The following is a 15,744-nucleotide window of genomic DNA, read 5'->3' on the forward strand; positions in this document are numbered from 1 at the left end:
CAGCAAGCTTGCTTGCTCTTAGGCCAGGAACCCGGTAACTGGAGCACATGCATACAACACGGTCCGCATCTTTTTGACTTATCATGTAAATACACAGTGTAGCAATGTCAGTAGTCTAGCTAACACTAAAGACATTCATTCATGCATTAATTTGTTAACTTCTCCCTCCCCACAGACTGAGGCAACTCTTTTGCCTATTTATATTATGCATTAAATGTCAGAAGTAAAACTTGGAGTCAGCGATGCTATATTGTAGTAGGCTATTATTCCAACTACAATGTGGAGAAACAGTTTATTTATCTGCAGTTGAACTCTCCTTACTTATGGAGTACCACAAGGTAGGCTAGCTGTCTCGGGCCCCTTATGGTGCAATGCATCTGACATCTGTTAATTCAGTGGGTACATTTTTTTATTGTATCAGTCAATTTTCAAACAAACGATTGAATAAATAATTGAGCGTTATCTTTATTATAATGCCCGCGGCTTTACCTGTTGTCAACTAGATGGGGAACTAAACTACCAGGATTGATTTTGACATGAAGAGGAATTGTAAATATTGTATGTTTCCATAATGACAATGTATTTGCAGACTGAGGTGAAGTGGCTGGCATTGAAACCTGCACCTGAAAATTGTATTGTTAACGCATAGAACATGATTTTAGACATGTTTGCTAATTACTTGAAAATTAAATACAGAAATGTCTAATTTACATAAGTATTCACACATGTCAATACATGCTAGAATCACTGTTGGCAGTGATTACAGCTGAGACTCTTTCTGGGTAAGTCTCTAAGAGCTTTGCACACCTGGACTGTACAATATTTAAACGTTATTTAAAAAATTCTTCCAGCTCTGTCAAGTTGGTTGTTGATCATCATTTGATATATGAGAGAGCGAGATGGGCACGTTCTACAAATGTACACTTTGGAATGAGCAGTGCACGTGCCAAGAGATATCATTGAACAAATTATTAGTAGCTGACACTGTCTGAAAAGACCACTTGTCACCATGTTGTTAATTAGGTAAAATTAGTTTATATTAGATATTTGGTTCTCTCGTGCCATGATAATGAAGATGGCATATTCTAAATCAGGGGATGATGGACAAAAATCCACAGGTTTTATTTTTGGGAATGTTATTATATATATATATATATATATATATATATATATATATATATATATATATATATATATATATATATATATATTTTAGCTTTCAATATTTCAAGCAACAACAAAAAAGAGTTGGATTTTTGTTAATTCTCCCTTGATTCTGAATATATAATTTTGATAGTCATGGGACACTTTGTCTAAGAGCTATTGAACATTAAAAAACGAAATCATATTATAAAAATTTAAAAGGTGTGGCTTTTTCTCCATCCACCCCTGATTCAGAATACACCATCTTCATAGTCATGGCATGCTTGGTTCAATAGCTATTGAGAGAAAATCTAATGTCCCGAATATCCAGTACAAAACCAACGTTACATTGGTCGAGTAGTTTACTTGTCCAGGCTAGTGTGTGGTTTTCGGTGCGCAGCTGGTGACGTCCAGAAGAGGAGTGTTATTTATGTGGCGACCCCCACGTGCTGAAGGATGGTGATGATTAAAGTACAGTTAACCATGGGACCATCAACAGAATAGCGGCTTTGCTGGGCTGCAACTATACCGCGGCCTCCAAACCGTTTCTATATTGGGCTCAATATAATTTGCCAAAGGGAGAAGTTGTGGGCGGAACAGCAGCACGTTAATTTAATGTTTTAATTTCCCCCCCCCCCTCCTGATGGATGAACAATGGAGAGTCCGTCAACAGAAATTTCTGGTGAACCTCCTCTTCGCCCCTGCGTTAGATCATTGTTGTTGATGCTGTTGTTGTGTAGGAGGCAGGGACGGACCTGATATTTTAGGATTTCTCCTAGAAAAGACCGAGAACATCGGGTGGTCACGGCGACTCCGCGTTTTTCATCCCCTCTTAGTTCTGTAAGCAGCTGATGCTGGTTTTGCTGTCATCCAGCCGCTGATATTATGGTGAAATTCCCATCTCTAACCCCCTACTTCCCGCTCATCCGATTCCTGGTTCCTCTCGCTATCACTAACATAGCCATCGACCTCGGTGAACAGGCAAGTGTTACTATCATAGCTCTATTCTATGATTTTCTGATTGTCATGTCTGTGAATAACAATAGGTATAATAGTAATAAAACATTTCACAAAGACTCGTGTTTACATAGGCGGTGTGAATCCCACCTTGGTAGGCAATTTAACACCAGTCGCATTTCCAGTGCGCTTCGTTTTGAATTTTAGTCATTGGCAACGGGGACTGACATCCAGTGTTGTAAAGTACTTAATAAGTATAAATACTTGAGTAGTTTTTTGAGGTATCTGTACTTTACTTTACTATTTATATTATCGACAGTTTTTACTTTTACTTCACTACATTCCTGAAGAAAATTATGTACTTTCTACTCCATACATTTTCCCTGACACCCAAAAGTACTCGTTTCATTTTGAATGCTTAGCAGGACAGGAAAATGGTCTAATTCACACACTTATCAAAAGAACATTCCTGGTCATCCCTACTGCCTCAGACCTGTCGGACTCACAGCTTCCTTTGTAAAATATGTCTGAGTGTTGGAGCGTGCCCCTGGCTATCTGTAACTTAAAAAAATAAAATAAATTGGTGCCTTCTGGTTTGCTTAATATAAGGAATTTGAAATGGTTTATACTTTTACTTTTGATACTTAAGTATATTTAAAACCATATATTTTTAGACTTTTACTCAAGTAGAATTTTAGTGGGTGACTTTCACTTTTACTTGAGTCATTTTCTATTAAGGTATCTTTTCTTTTACTCAAGTATGACAACTGGGTACTTTTTCCACCACAATGACATCTCCCTATAGCCTAGTGGCAAAGCCATCAATTCCATACCATCAACCCCACAGTGTGTTTTCTGTCTTGAGGTGTAGCCTAACCTCATCATCTCTTGTGGCACCTTTTAGGTTGCTTGCCTACTAGGATGGGAACAGTCTCTGGGAAGCCATTGAAAATGGCGGGTTACACGAACAACGTTAGTTAGTGGATCACCTGTGTGCGTCAACAGCTGGCCATAGTATCAGCAAACATGTGTCAGGGCACATAAAAGAGTAGGACAATGCAAAACCAAAATGAGCTAGATGATTGTGCTGTTATGGATGGCCTGATTTGGCTACATGTGGCCTATAGTAGTAGTCACCCCCAAAGCGTACCTTGTTGAAACCCCCAAACTAATTTGGGAGATCAAACTAGACAAGGCTCTAATTTCTTTTGATTGCTACATAAAAAAAAGTATCCATGATATATACCCATTGATTATTGAAGAATATAATTTAGCCTGGTTGAGGGCTGGAGTTGGGAAACAATGCTCTACATAAGCTAGATCTTTTGCTTGTATGCCTACCATTTCTGTCTAGCAGCTTGTGCACAATACTAAAATGACAAAACAGGATATTTGAGGCAAGACAACAAAGTCAATGTATTGGAGTGGCCATCACAAAGCCCTGACCTCAATCCTATAGAACATTTGTGGGCAGAACTGAACAAGCGTGTGAGAGCAAGGAGGCCTACAAACCTGACTCAGTTACACCAGCTCTGTTAGGAGGAATGGGCCAAAATTCACCCAACTTATTGTGAATGTGATGAAATAAATATCGTTATATATTATCAAGTTGATGTCACAGTCATATAGCGGCACCTACATAAAGCTGTGTGACTCATTCATTCATGGCTTTGGATCAAAATAAATGAGTACAAACATTCTTTCTGCGTCAGGAACAAACATCTGGTTATCTGGTTACCTCGGGGTTCGGCTGGGAAGGCTGCGCCTCACGAATCTGCTTCCCTATTCCCCAGCTGAGTGCTTTCGCCAGGCACGAAGTGGGAAGGATGGTCTCGGGTTCTGGGGGTGTAGCTGCATGGCTATAGCGGCGTGACAGCGCATCTGGCTTGACATTCTTGGATCCCGGTCGGTATTAGAGGGAGAAGTTGAACTGGGTGAACAGCAGGGCCCACCTAGCTTATCTGGAATTGAGACGATTGGCGGTGCAGAGATATTCCAGGTTCTTGTGGTCTGTCCACGCAATGACCGGATGTTCCGCCACCTCCAGCCAGTGCCTCCACTCCTCCAACGCCATCTTCACCGCGAGAAGCTCACAATTCCCCACATCGTAGTTCCTCTCTATGGCGTTGAGGCGATGGGAGAAGAAGGCGCAGGAATGGAACTTGAGGTCCAGGGCAGAATCCAAAGCATCGGCCTCCACCACGAACTGGCGGGACGGGTCAGGATGAACCAAGATGGGAGCTGTGGTGAAACGGTGTTTGAGATCGCAGAACGCCTGGTCAGCAGCTGGGGACCTTGTGAATAGAAACTTGGGAGAGTTGAGTGCAGACAGGGGGCAAGCCAGGGTGCTGTAACCCCGGATAAAGAGGCAATAAAAGTTGGCGAATCCCAGGAAACGTTGCAGTTGCACTCTGGATATAGGCTGGGGCCAATCCACCACCACTCTCACCTTCCTGGGATCCACCTGTACACTCCCTGGAGCAATGATGTAACCCAGGAAGGGGATGGTGGAGCGATATAATTAGCACTTCTCTGCTTTCACAAAAAGCTAGTTCTCCAGGAGGCACCTGATCAACACATCAGGGGCGTTGGTAAGGCCAAATGGCATGACCAGATATTCGTATTGACCGCTGGCCGTGTTGATGGCAGTCGTCTACTTGTCCCCTTCCCATACCCACACCAGGTGGTAGGCGTTCCGTAGGTCCAGCTTGGAGAACACGGTGGCCCCCTGGAGTGGCTCAAAGGCTGAGGAGATGAGTGGTAGCGGGTAGTGATGTCGTTGATGCAGAACCCTGCGCCTGCAATGGAGGCAGAAGGACGGATGAACCCTGCAGTTAGGGAGTCCTCAATGTAGGTCTCCATAGCCTTGGTCTCCGGACCCGACGGAGTGTACAGTTGTCCCCGGGGCGGAGTGGTGCCTGGGAGAAAATACATCCTGCAGTGGAAGCGAAGTGGCCCGGGCCTTACTGAACACCTCCCAGAGGTGCGGGAATGGCGGAGAGGTCTGGGGCAACTTCCGAGCCTCCTGGAAGACGTCCCGGGGCAGGCTGCGCTGACTTCAGGCAATGAGCGTGGCAGAACGGCATCAGCCCATGATGGCACCAGCAGACCAGTCAATAAGGGGATTGTGTCGATGGAGCCAAGAGAATCCCAATACCACGGGAACCTGAGGAGACTTAATAAGCAGGAATTGGATCGTCTCGCTGTGGTTCCCTGACACACGTAGGTTGATAGGAGTGGTATTGTGGGTGACCCGGCTTATAGAGCACCCGTCCAACGCTCTAACGTTCATGGGAATGGAGAGGGGCTGAGTGTGGATGCCCAGCTCGGACGCCAGGGTAGTGTACATAAAGCTGTCATCGGTACCGGAGTCGATGAGTACCCCGAGAGATTTTGACTGGTTCCCCCACAGCAAGGTGGCATGAAAGGGGTGTGAGTAAGGGGAGAGAAAAAGTTATCTGTATGGCCCACCAGAGTATTCACTCCTACCGGTGAGCCTGGTCTTTTAATGGACAGGTGGCCACTAGGTGCCCGATTCTCCATCGAAGCGTTCCGGGGGAGGTAAGCGGGGTTCCCGAGAAATCAGGGTGGCCGGTGAGGCGGCGCTGCTAAAAGCTGGGTTACTGAGGGGCTGGGAAGTTACCGTCGTGGTAGGCTGCCTGACAGACAACCCGCGGAATTGCTCCAGCAATGTGTTTAATGCTCGGTCATGGCATTCGGCCAAGGTCTGGAACCCGTCCATTAGACTATGAAGCAACTCCTCGTGCCTTCCAATGGTGGCTCCTTGGGAGGAGATGGCGTTGTGGATCTGGTCCGAGTCTGCTTGGTCAGTCAGGGCCAGTTCGTACTATCACATTTCAGGAGAAGACCCAGATGCAGACCGTGTCAAAGTAACACAAGTTTATTACTATAACAGTGGGCAGGAAAAATGACAGGTCAAGGGCAGGCAGAGGTCAGTAGTCCAGATCAGAGTCCATAAGGTACAGAATGGCAGGCAGTCTCAGAATCAAGGCAAGCAGAGGTCAATAATCCAGGGTAGTGTGACAATGGAACAGAACGGCAGGCAGGCTCAGGGTCAGGGCAGGACGAATGGTCAGAACCGGGAAAACTAGAAAACAGAAAACAACAGAAGCAAGAGGAAAAACGCTGGTAGGCTTGATGAACAAAACGAACTGGCAACAGACAAACAGAACACAGGTATAAATACACTGGGGATAATGGGGAAGATGGGCGACACCTGGAGGGGCGTGGAGACGAGCACAAAGACAGGTGAAACAGATCAGGGTGTGACATATTAGTGCACAATTGTTGCTTAAAATATCAAAGTGATGCAAAAGGGACTCATTTTGTGGAATGACCCAAGTATTAATCATGTTATTATGTGGATACGAATTAGAAACTGTTGTTGCTACCACTTTGGAATCACAAGTTTTTTTGTATTATATACAAAAGGAATTAGTAGTCATAAGCACTATAACAATGTAAATATGACTTTCAACCACTATTACGGATGAATAATAAAAACCCTAATGGAAAGGTTTGCTAAAAATAGTCTCACAATAAGCCATTATTGCCTTGATGGACTGGTTTTTCGTTTTGATCTTAATAGGTTCAGTTGTGCAATATATCGCTGGGAGTATTATAGTGTAAAATGTTACCTTGTCAATGCTCCTGTTATATAAAAAAGTTGTATTTCAGTCAATGGGCTATTTTCTTCACTCTTTGGGATGAACTTGTCTTATTCATAGTTGGAAGGAGTCTACACCTAGCATGTCCTGTGAAGAGGTGTAGCAGTAATTAACATCACAATAGCATCTTGTCTCTTACACACATCACCATATCCCAAAATACAACATCCTAATTGGACACCTAGCAACCACGGACGTTATAGTTCATATTAATTAAACTCTCAGAAGAGAACAGCTGCTTTGTAATTAGATAGAAATGGTGACACACACTGTTTGAGTCAACATTGTTTCCACATGTCAATGAAATTATATTGAACAATGTGGAATAGACGTTGAATTGATGTCTGCCCAGCCGGTTAATATTTTTTTTCAAGTATTCAGATCCTTTACTCAGTACTTTGTTGAAGGACCTTTGGCAGCGATTACAGCCTCAAGTCTTTTTGGGTAAGTAGTATGCCAAATAACCTTAATCATAGTTGCAGTTACTACAGGCACACAGACGACTTCCAAGTGAACCATCTCTTTCATTAACTGACAATGAAATACAGTAAGCACAACAACCAACATGCTTAACAGTCTTTAAGGACCAGAATAAGGAAATTCTTATTAGAATATGCCACCAAAGATCTAACTCTGCCTCCTTTGACTCCTATCCCAGGGGAGAACAGCAATCATCACTATTGCGATTTTGCCATGGTTCTGCCATTAGGTCACTATAAATTCAAACCACTGTAAATTCACATCTTGCTACTTCCTCTGTCTTTGCCAGTTGTCTAGAAAAGAGAAGTCACTCAATGACTTGAGATATTTCTGAAACAATGACATGCATTTAATAGGGGGCACAACACACTTTACAAGAATAAAAAAGAGGAACAAAAGAAAGTAGAATAGGACGTATGTGGAGGGGCAATATCTACAACAGGATAAAAACAAACCAGCAGTTTTAGCAATTCTACCTCTCAACTGTTAAAAAACCTAGCTGTTTTGCGACTCTCTAAGCGCTGCTTGAGAGTTGTTTTGCGAACATCCATGTTGTAACGTGTGAACCTGCAGACTTTAGGCATTTATAAAGGCTGTGAGTTATGAGCTGTTATAAATGCTTGGCCTGTCTAATGTACTATGGAGCGATTAAGGACACTTTAAGTGCATTCATAATGCATTATAAATAGTTGACTCAGAAGATGTGGAAAAAGTAGGGCCGGCACGCTAAATTGCTCCAACAATTTAGAGCGGGTTATGTTGATCCCTTTGTTACATTCAGCATCGCTACGTAGTATTATTTCTAAGAAAGATCTACATATATTTCTGCATGTTGTGTACTGTATCCCTGGAAATAATCAGAATTCATGTAAACATAAGTTTTCAAAACATAGCTTGTCCAAAAAAAGTGTTCTCTCTTGGCACAACTTGAGCATAGGGACAGGGTAAGTTGAGCCGCCTTGAGGTAAGTGCGTAATGGTGTTCTGTTACAGTGGGTGATGGTGCTGGTAGGCCAAAGTTTAATTCATGGAATTGGGGGTGTGGTATATTGTTTATCTTTAATGTATGCCTATATTCAGATTTAGATATCTCTGTTCAATATCACTTACCCTTCCATTTGTTGACCAGTTGTTTGGGACATTGATGTTGTTTCAGTGTGCCAATTCGTAAGCAGGTTCTCTGCATTTGAGACTACTATAAGCCCATGAAAATGATCTGTGAGATTCTTGATATGTCATCAGATAAGACCTTATGTGCTTCTGCTATCATAGCCGCTCTCTTGCACAGGAACATCCCACATGAAAACAATACTACAATTTACTATAGAATACTACAATACTTAATATAGAATTAGGTAGTAAACAGTCTTATTGCTTGTGGGTAGAAGCTGTTAAGGAGCGTGATGGACATTTTTAAGTTTGTGCTTTTCTAAATAACCAATTTCTGTGTTCTATTCATGTGGTTGTCTAATAACCAATTTCTGTGTTCATGCAGGTGACGGATTGAACAAATCCTCACTATCAGTATCTGCAATTTGGCAGTAAGCCCAGCAGCTTGTTTAGAGAAAGGGATATCTCAGTTTCAAGGTCTCAGCTTAGAGAGAAGAAGCATGGTGAGGTATTGGTGACCCGGTATTGGTCGGTCACATGAATGAAGCAAACGTATGTGATGAATTAATTATGAATCGATGAATAAGCTAAATCCGGCAAATATAACCTGTCTGTATATAAGAGAACTAACATGACTGCCCCAGGTGTAGCTCCTGATCAACATCTACTTGGTGCATTGAGTTTTCTTTAACCTTTATTTTACTAGGCAAGTCAGTTAAGAACAAATTCTTATTTTCAATGATGGCCTAGGAAACTGCCTTGTTCAGGGGCAGAACAACATATTTTTACCTTGTCAGCTTGGAGATTCAATCTTGCAACCTTCCGGTTACTAGTCCAACGCTCTAACCACTAGGCTACGCTGGAACCTCTCCAGTGCGGATAATAAAGAATGGTTAATTTAACATTGAGTGTCTCTGTGTAGAATTTCCACGACAATTTGGCGTCAACGAACAGGATGATTTATTCTGCCTGGTGCATAGCAAGTAACGACGAGAATTGTTGATGATGCACATGGGGGAATAAGGGAGATTACCGTGTGTGTTTGGGAATAGTACTTAGTGAATGTGGATGTGAAAATTATGTGATTGTGAGATATGACGTATTAAGCTGATTTGAAATTTGGATTATAAATGGATTGAAATTATTACTATTAAGATTGAAATTTGGATAATAAGCTGATTGATTCAAATGTGGATATTAAGCTGATTGAAATTTGGATAACAAGAGACTGAAATATGTATAATAAGCTGATTGAAAATTGGATAATAAGAGATTGAAATTTTGCTATAACGTACTGGGTGAATTAGAGAGCCAGAAACAAAGACCTTTCTTTTGAAACTCGTCAGTCTATTCTTGTTCTGAGAAATTAAGGCTATTCCATGCGAAAGATTGCCAAGAAACTGAACATCTCGTACAACGCTATGTACTATTTCCTTCACAGAACAGCGCAAACTGGCTCTAACCAGAATAGATTGAGGAGTGGGAGGCCCTGGTGCACATCTGAGCAAGAGGACAAGTACATTAGAGTGTCTAGTTTGAGAAACAGATGCCTCACAAGTCCTCAACTGGCAGCTTCATTAAATAGTACCCGCAAAACACCAGTCTCAACGTCAACAGTGAAGAGGCGACTCTGGGATGCTGGCCTTCTAGGCAGAGTTCCTCTGTCCAGTGTCTGTGTTCTTTTGCCCATCTTAAACTTCTATTTTTATTGGCCAGTCTGAGATATGTTTTTTTCTTTGCAAGTCTCCCTAGAAGGCCAGCCAGCATCCTGGAGTCGCCTCGTCACTGTAATTTGAAGAAGTAAATGTTTCAATACAAGGTCAAATGATGAACAGAGGGATTGAGCATTAGGACTGATATTAAATTAGAGGCCGCCATCTGGTGTTTGGGTTAGAGATAAGCTTCCTGTGGAACAATAGATAGCCGCCAATGCTCACTAAACAAAAAACAGACTAAGGGACACAGTGGGGAAATTTGGGACAGAGGTATGAATATTAAGGGTAAGAGACGTTTTTGTCAATTTCCAGTTATTATTACTCAATAGTTTGGGTAGCACCAGTGATTTAATAAGTAAGAATGTAATGTAATCTAAAACACTGATCTGTTTCCATTACGTGGAACTGTGTCCAGAATAAGTAGATCCAAGTAAACATTTAGGTACCGAATATTGAGCTGATAAGCTAGCACCAACTTTTTGAATTGTTCTGTGTCTCTCCCTTTGAGGGGCTTTGACAGGAGCCTTTTGTACCTCAACTTGGCGCTCTGGTACTGCTTGCCAATGCGGTAGCAGAGAGAACAGTCTATGACTTGGGTGACTGGAGTCTTTGACAATTTTTCTGGCCTTCCTCTGACACTGCCTAGTATAGAGGTCCTGAAAGGCAGGAAGCTTGGCCCCAGTGATGTACTGGGCCGTACGCACTACCCTCTCTAGGGCCTTATGGTCAGATGCTGAGCAGTTGCCATACCAGGTGATGATGCAACCGGTCAGGATGCTCTCGATAGTGCAGCTGTAGAACGTTGAGGATCTGGGGACCACATGTCAAATCTTTTCAGTCTTCTGATCGGGAAAAGGTATTGTCATGCCTTCTTCACAACTGTCTTGGTGTGTTTGGACACTTCTGAGGGGCCCCCGTGCGAGGGGATCAGCGTGGCAGATGTGTTGTTCCCTGCCCTTACCACCTCGGGGCGGCCAGTCAGGAAGTCCAGGACACAGTTGCAGAGGGAGGTGTTTAGTTCCAGGGTCCTTAGCTTAGTGATGAGCTTTGTGGACACTATGGTGTTGAACGCTGAGCTATAGTCAATGAACAGGATTCTCACGTAGGTGTTCATTTTGTCCAGTTGGGAAAGAGCAGTGTGGACTGCAAATTAGATTAATTCATCTGTGGTGCAGTATGCGAATTGGAGTGGGTCTAGGGTTTCTGGGATGATGGTGTTGATGTGAGCCATGACCAGCCTTTCAAAGCACTTCATGGCTACCCACGTGAGTGCTACGGGGCGGTAGTCATTTAGGCAGGTTACCTTTGCTTTTTTGGGCACAGGGACTATGTTGGTCTGCTTGAAACATGTAGGTATGACAGACTCGGTCAGGGAGATGTTGAACATTTCAGTGAAGACACTTGCCAGTTGGTCCACGCATGCTCTGAGTAGACGTCCTGGTAATCTGTCTGGCCCTGCGGCCTCGTGAATGTTGACCTGTTTAAAGGTCTTACTCACATCGGCTGTGGAGAGCGTGATCACACAGTTGTCTGGAACAGCTGATGCTCTCATACATGCTTCAGTGTTGCTTGCATCGAAGCGAGCATAAAAGGTATTTAGCTTGTCTGGTAGGCTCGCGTCACTGGGCAGCTCTCGGCTGGGTTTCCCTTTGTAGTCCGTAATAGTTTTCAAGCCCTGCCACATCCGACGAGCGTCAGAGCTGGTGTAGTAGGATTCAATCTTAGTCCTGTTTGATCGTTCGTCTGAGGGCATAGTGGGATTTCTTATAGCGTCCTGATGAGTGTTCTGCTCCTTGAAAGCGGCAGCTCTAGCCTTTGGCTTGGTGCGGATGTTGCCTATAATCCATAGTTTCTGGTTGGGATATGTACATACGGTCACTGTGGGGATGACGTCGCCGATGCCCTTATTGATGAAACCGGTGACTGAGGTGGTATACTCCTTAATGCCATTGGTTGAATCCCGGAACATATTCCAGTCTGTGCTAGCAAAACAGTCCTGTAGTCTAGCATCCGCATCATCTGACCACTGCCTTATTGAGTCACTGGTACTTTCTGCTTTAGTTTTTGCTAATAAGCAGGAATCAGGAGGATGGATTTATGGTCCGATTTGTGTGTGGAGTAAAGGTGGTCTATTGTTTTTTTCCCTCTGGTTGCACATGAGACATGCTGGTAGAAATGAGGTAAAATGGATTTAAGTTTGCCTGCATTAGAGTCCCCGGCCACTAGGAGCACCGCTTCGGGATGAGAATTTTCCCGTTTGCTTATGGCCTTATACAGCTCGTTGAGTGAGGTCTTCGTGCCAGCATCAGTTTGTGGTGGTAAATAGACGGCTATGAAAAATAGATGAAAACTCTGTTGGTAGATAGTGTGGTCTACAGTACTTTATCTCAGATGAGCAATCCCTCGAGACTTCTTTAATATTAGACATCACGCACCAGCTGTTATTGACAAATAGACACACACCCCCGACCCTCGTCTTACCAGACGTAGCTTTTCTGTCCTGCCGATGCACTGAAAGCCCAGCCAACTGCATATTATCCGTGTCGTCTGTCAGCCACGACTTGGTGAAACATAAGATTACAGTTTTAAATGTCCCGTTGGCAGGATAGTCTCGAACAGAGATCTTCAAGTTTATTCTCCAGTGATTGTACGTTGGCCAATAGAATGGATGGCTACCATTCTCCAATAGAATTATATGGTCACTCCCACTAAGACCAACTTTGAATGGTTGATATCCCAGGCTTATACAGTGCCTTCGGGAAGTATTTAAACCCCTCAACCTTTTCCACATTTTGTTACATTACAGCCTTATTCTAAAATGTATTAAATTGTTATTTTTCCTCATCAATCTACACACAATACACCATAATGACAAAGCAAAAATATATTTTTTAATTTTTCTGCTAATTAGTTACAAATAAAAACCTGAAATATCACTTTAACATAAGTATTCAGACCCTTTACTCAGAACTATGTTGAAGCAACTTTGGCAGCGATTACAGCCTTGAGTCTTCTTGGGTATGACGCTACAAGCTTGGCACACCTGGAGTTTCTCCCATTCTTCTCTGCAGATCATCTCAAGATCTGTCAGGTTGGATGGGGAGCATTGCTGCACAGCTGTTTTCAGGTCTCTCCAGAGATGTTCAATTGGGTTAATTCCGGGCTCTGGCTGGGCCACAAAGACATTAAGAGAATTGTCCCGAAGACACTCCTGCATTGTCTTGGCTGTGTGCTTAGGGTCGTTGTCATGTTGGAAGGTGATCCTTTGCCCCAGTCAGGTCCTGAGCGCTCTGTACTTTGAGAGAAAAGCACACTTAGGTACATTTGTAAACTATGCTTAGTTTAACCCTAACCTTTCCCCGAACTGCCACTCTTATGGATCAGAATATAATGATGAAATTACGTGTCGAAAGTCTCCGATGGGGTCTCTCCTCATCGACCGAGTTCTGACTTCTCCTCTGATGGCGACACTTATTGTTACCGAGTATAATGGTAACAATCTCTGATTGTCCACACGATGCCAGTGTCCTTTCTCTTAGTGGTCTGTTTCCTCGCCTTTGTGCTGAAAGAGAGGTCTTCTGAGGACAGATAATCAGCTGTGTAGATGGTTCCAGCGTGGGAATGAAAGCAGTGTAGCCACATGATTCCTTGGAGAGTGGTAACCAGGTGGTCCTGCTTGAATTCACCCTCTTAGACACTGCTACTCATCCGTAGCATAGATTGTTAAAAGGTTCCTTTGTCTTCTTCAACCTCGTGTTGAGTTTTGGGTTTACAACTAACTGAACCTTGGCTGCAGCTCGTGGTCACTTAGTCATAATGTTAATTCTTAACTCACATGTTTTATACCCTTGGGTCAGAAATGGGCGTTTCCACCTTTAGGGCAAGTTCTCTGGGCGTAACTAGTTACGAGGCAAGGTCTGGATTTTGCTCAGATCCAATTTAGACAACTAACTTCACATTTCATCTTTAAAAAAACATTCCCTTTGATCTGGACATTTTCCACACAAGCAAACATCATGTACATATTATGAAAACTCTTCAAGTTGATGTTTTCGTTATAATGTCGTCATTTAACTTTTAATAACATCACAAAAGTGACATTCATTTTCGTATTCCATCTATCGTCATTACTACCATTTTGGCTGACGAAACATATTGTCCCATAGTCCATTTATTGCATGTTACTGTTCAGAGGTAGGTTCTCCATAGGCCCATCATACATTCCATTCCTCCACAGTGAGAGGAGAAAGGGATTGTGTCTGTTGCTTTAAGATTTACAATGGGCGTGAGGTGTCATAAAACCCCCCACATCCATACCTCTCGATCTCTCCCCCGCTGGTGGGTGTGAGAGATATCTCTGTAGGATTATGGTCCACGGTAACCTGACCCGCACAGGCCAGTCATGACAATATGGTATTGTGTGTAGATTGCTGAGGATTTTTTTATTGAATCAATTTTAGAATAAGGCTGTAACGTAACAAAATGTGGAAAAGGTCAAGGGGTCTGAATACCCTCCGAAGGCATTGTATGTGCTGTGTGCGCAATAGCCTGGGGACGACATTACACCAAGAAACACTTACCTTGATGAAAGCCCCCAACGTAAGTTATTTGAACATGGCTTATTTCTGGCTGGGCCCAGTCTGGACTTTGACACATTCACCCTCTCCCCATCTGAAAGACCAGCCACAAAATGTTGGCACCATTGTAATAGATAGTAATCAAGCCCTGGTCTCCAACATGGGAACAGAAGAGGAATACCAATACTTAGTTTGAAGTGAGACACCTTAGGTCATTCAATACACATCCATAAAGACTATATATTGCATGACGTTGCACTTACTATAAAGTCAGACACCTTTGGTCATTCATAACACATACATAAATGCCTTATGTCATATGACGCTGTACTTACTATGAAGTCAAACACATTTGGTCATTCATAACACATCATTAAAGACTATCTCATGAATCTGTACTTCATTTAAAGTCAGACACCTTTGGTAATTGATAACGCATACATAAATGCCTTGTATCATATGAATCTGTATTTAATTTAAAGTTAGACATATTTGGTCATTCATAACACATACATAAAGGCTTAATGATGTTAACACAAATGTATTAACACTTAGGGAATTATCACTAACAGCTAAAACAAATAAACATTAAAGAAATGTTTAAACCATCATTTCATTTTATTACATTTTTAAAACAATATACATGAAGTTTCAAAAAGTCCAGGAATGACATTACATTGAACACTACACAGGGCTGTGAACGACATAGCTTGTTCCTGAGCTGGCGGACTAATTGTTCTTGCCACTGCCTGCTGGAGGTACTGCATGTTGGTTCCAACCTTAAAGTAACAACAAAGAAAGTTAGCAGGCCTGTTAGGAAATGCCTTTGTCACACCAAATGAATAAGGGCATTTCTGTTCTGCACCAGAAATACTCTAAATGGGGAGATGGAAAACTCCATTCGATTAGTATTAGTATATTCCTCTTTCATTTACAAGTCTCATGACATGACTTTGAGATGTGGCTGTATTTATGGGGATTTTTATTTAGCTGAGCCTGCTAGCTAGCTACATTCCGTTAGCTAGCTAGGAATTGCTGTGAAGTCACCGAAATTATTTGAAATAACAATTGAAAT

At 42.6% G+C, this 15,744-nt stretch overlaps 1 protein-coding gene across 2 annotated transcripts in view; it reads left to right on the forward strand.

Moving 5' to 3' along the window:
* The first annotated feature begins 1,515 nt into the window (after positions 1-1,515).
* The window catches only part of ankhb (ANKH inorganic pyrophosphate transport regulator b), a 76,617-nt gene continuing 62,388 nt past the window's right edge, over positions 1,516-15,744 (forward strand). Inside the window, exon 1 of one of the 2 annotated variants that reach the window (XM_014139085.2) lies at positions 1,516-2,124. In XM_014139085.2, the coding sequence (XP_013994560.1) occupies positions 2,029-2,124 (96 nt within the window). In that variant the 5' untranslated portion in view covers positions 1,516-2,028. The remainder of the gene's footprint in view (positions 2,125-15,744) is intronic. The other variant, NM_001140633.2, reaches the window with a different exon arrangement.

This window comes from Salmo salar, chromosome ssa14, assembly GCF_905237065.1.
Source record: "Salmo salar chromosome ssa14, Ssal_v3.1, whole genome shotgun sequence".
Classification (NCBI taxonomy): Eukaryota; Metazoa; Chordata; class Actinopteri; order Salmoniformes; family Salmonidae; genus Salmo; species Salmo salar.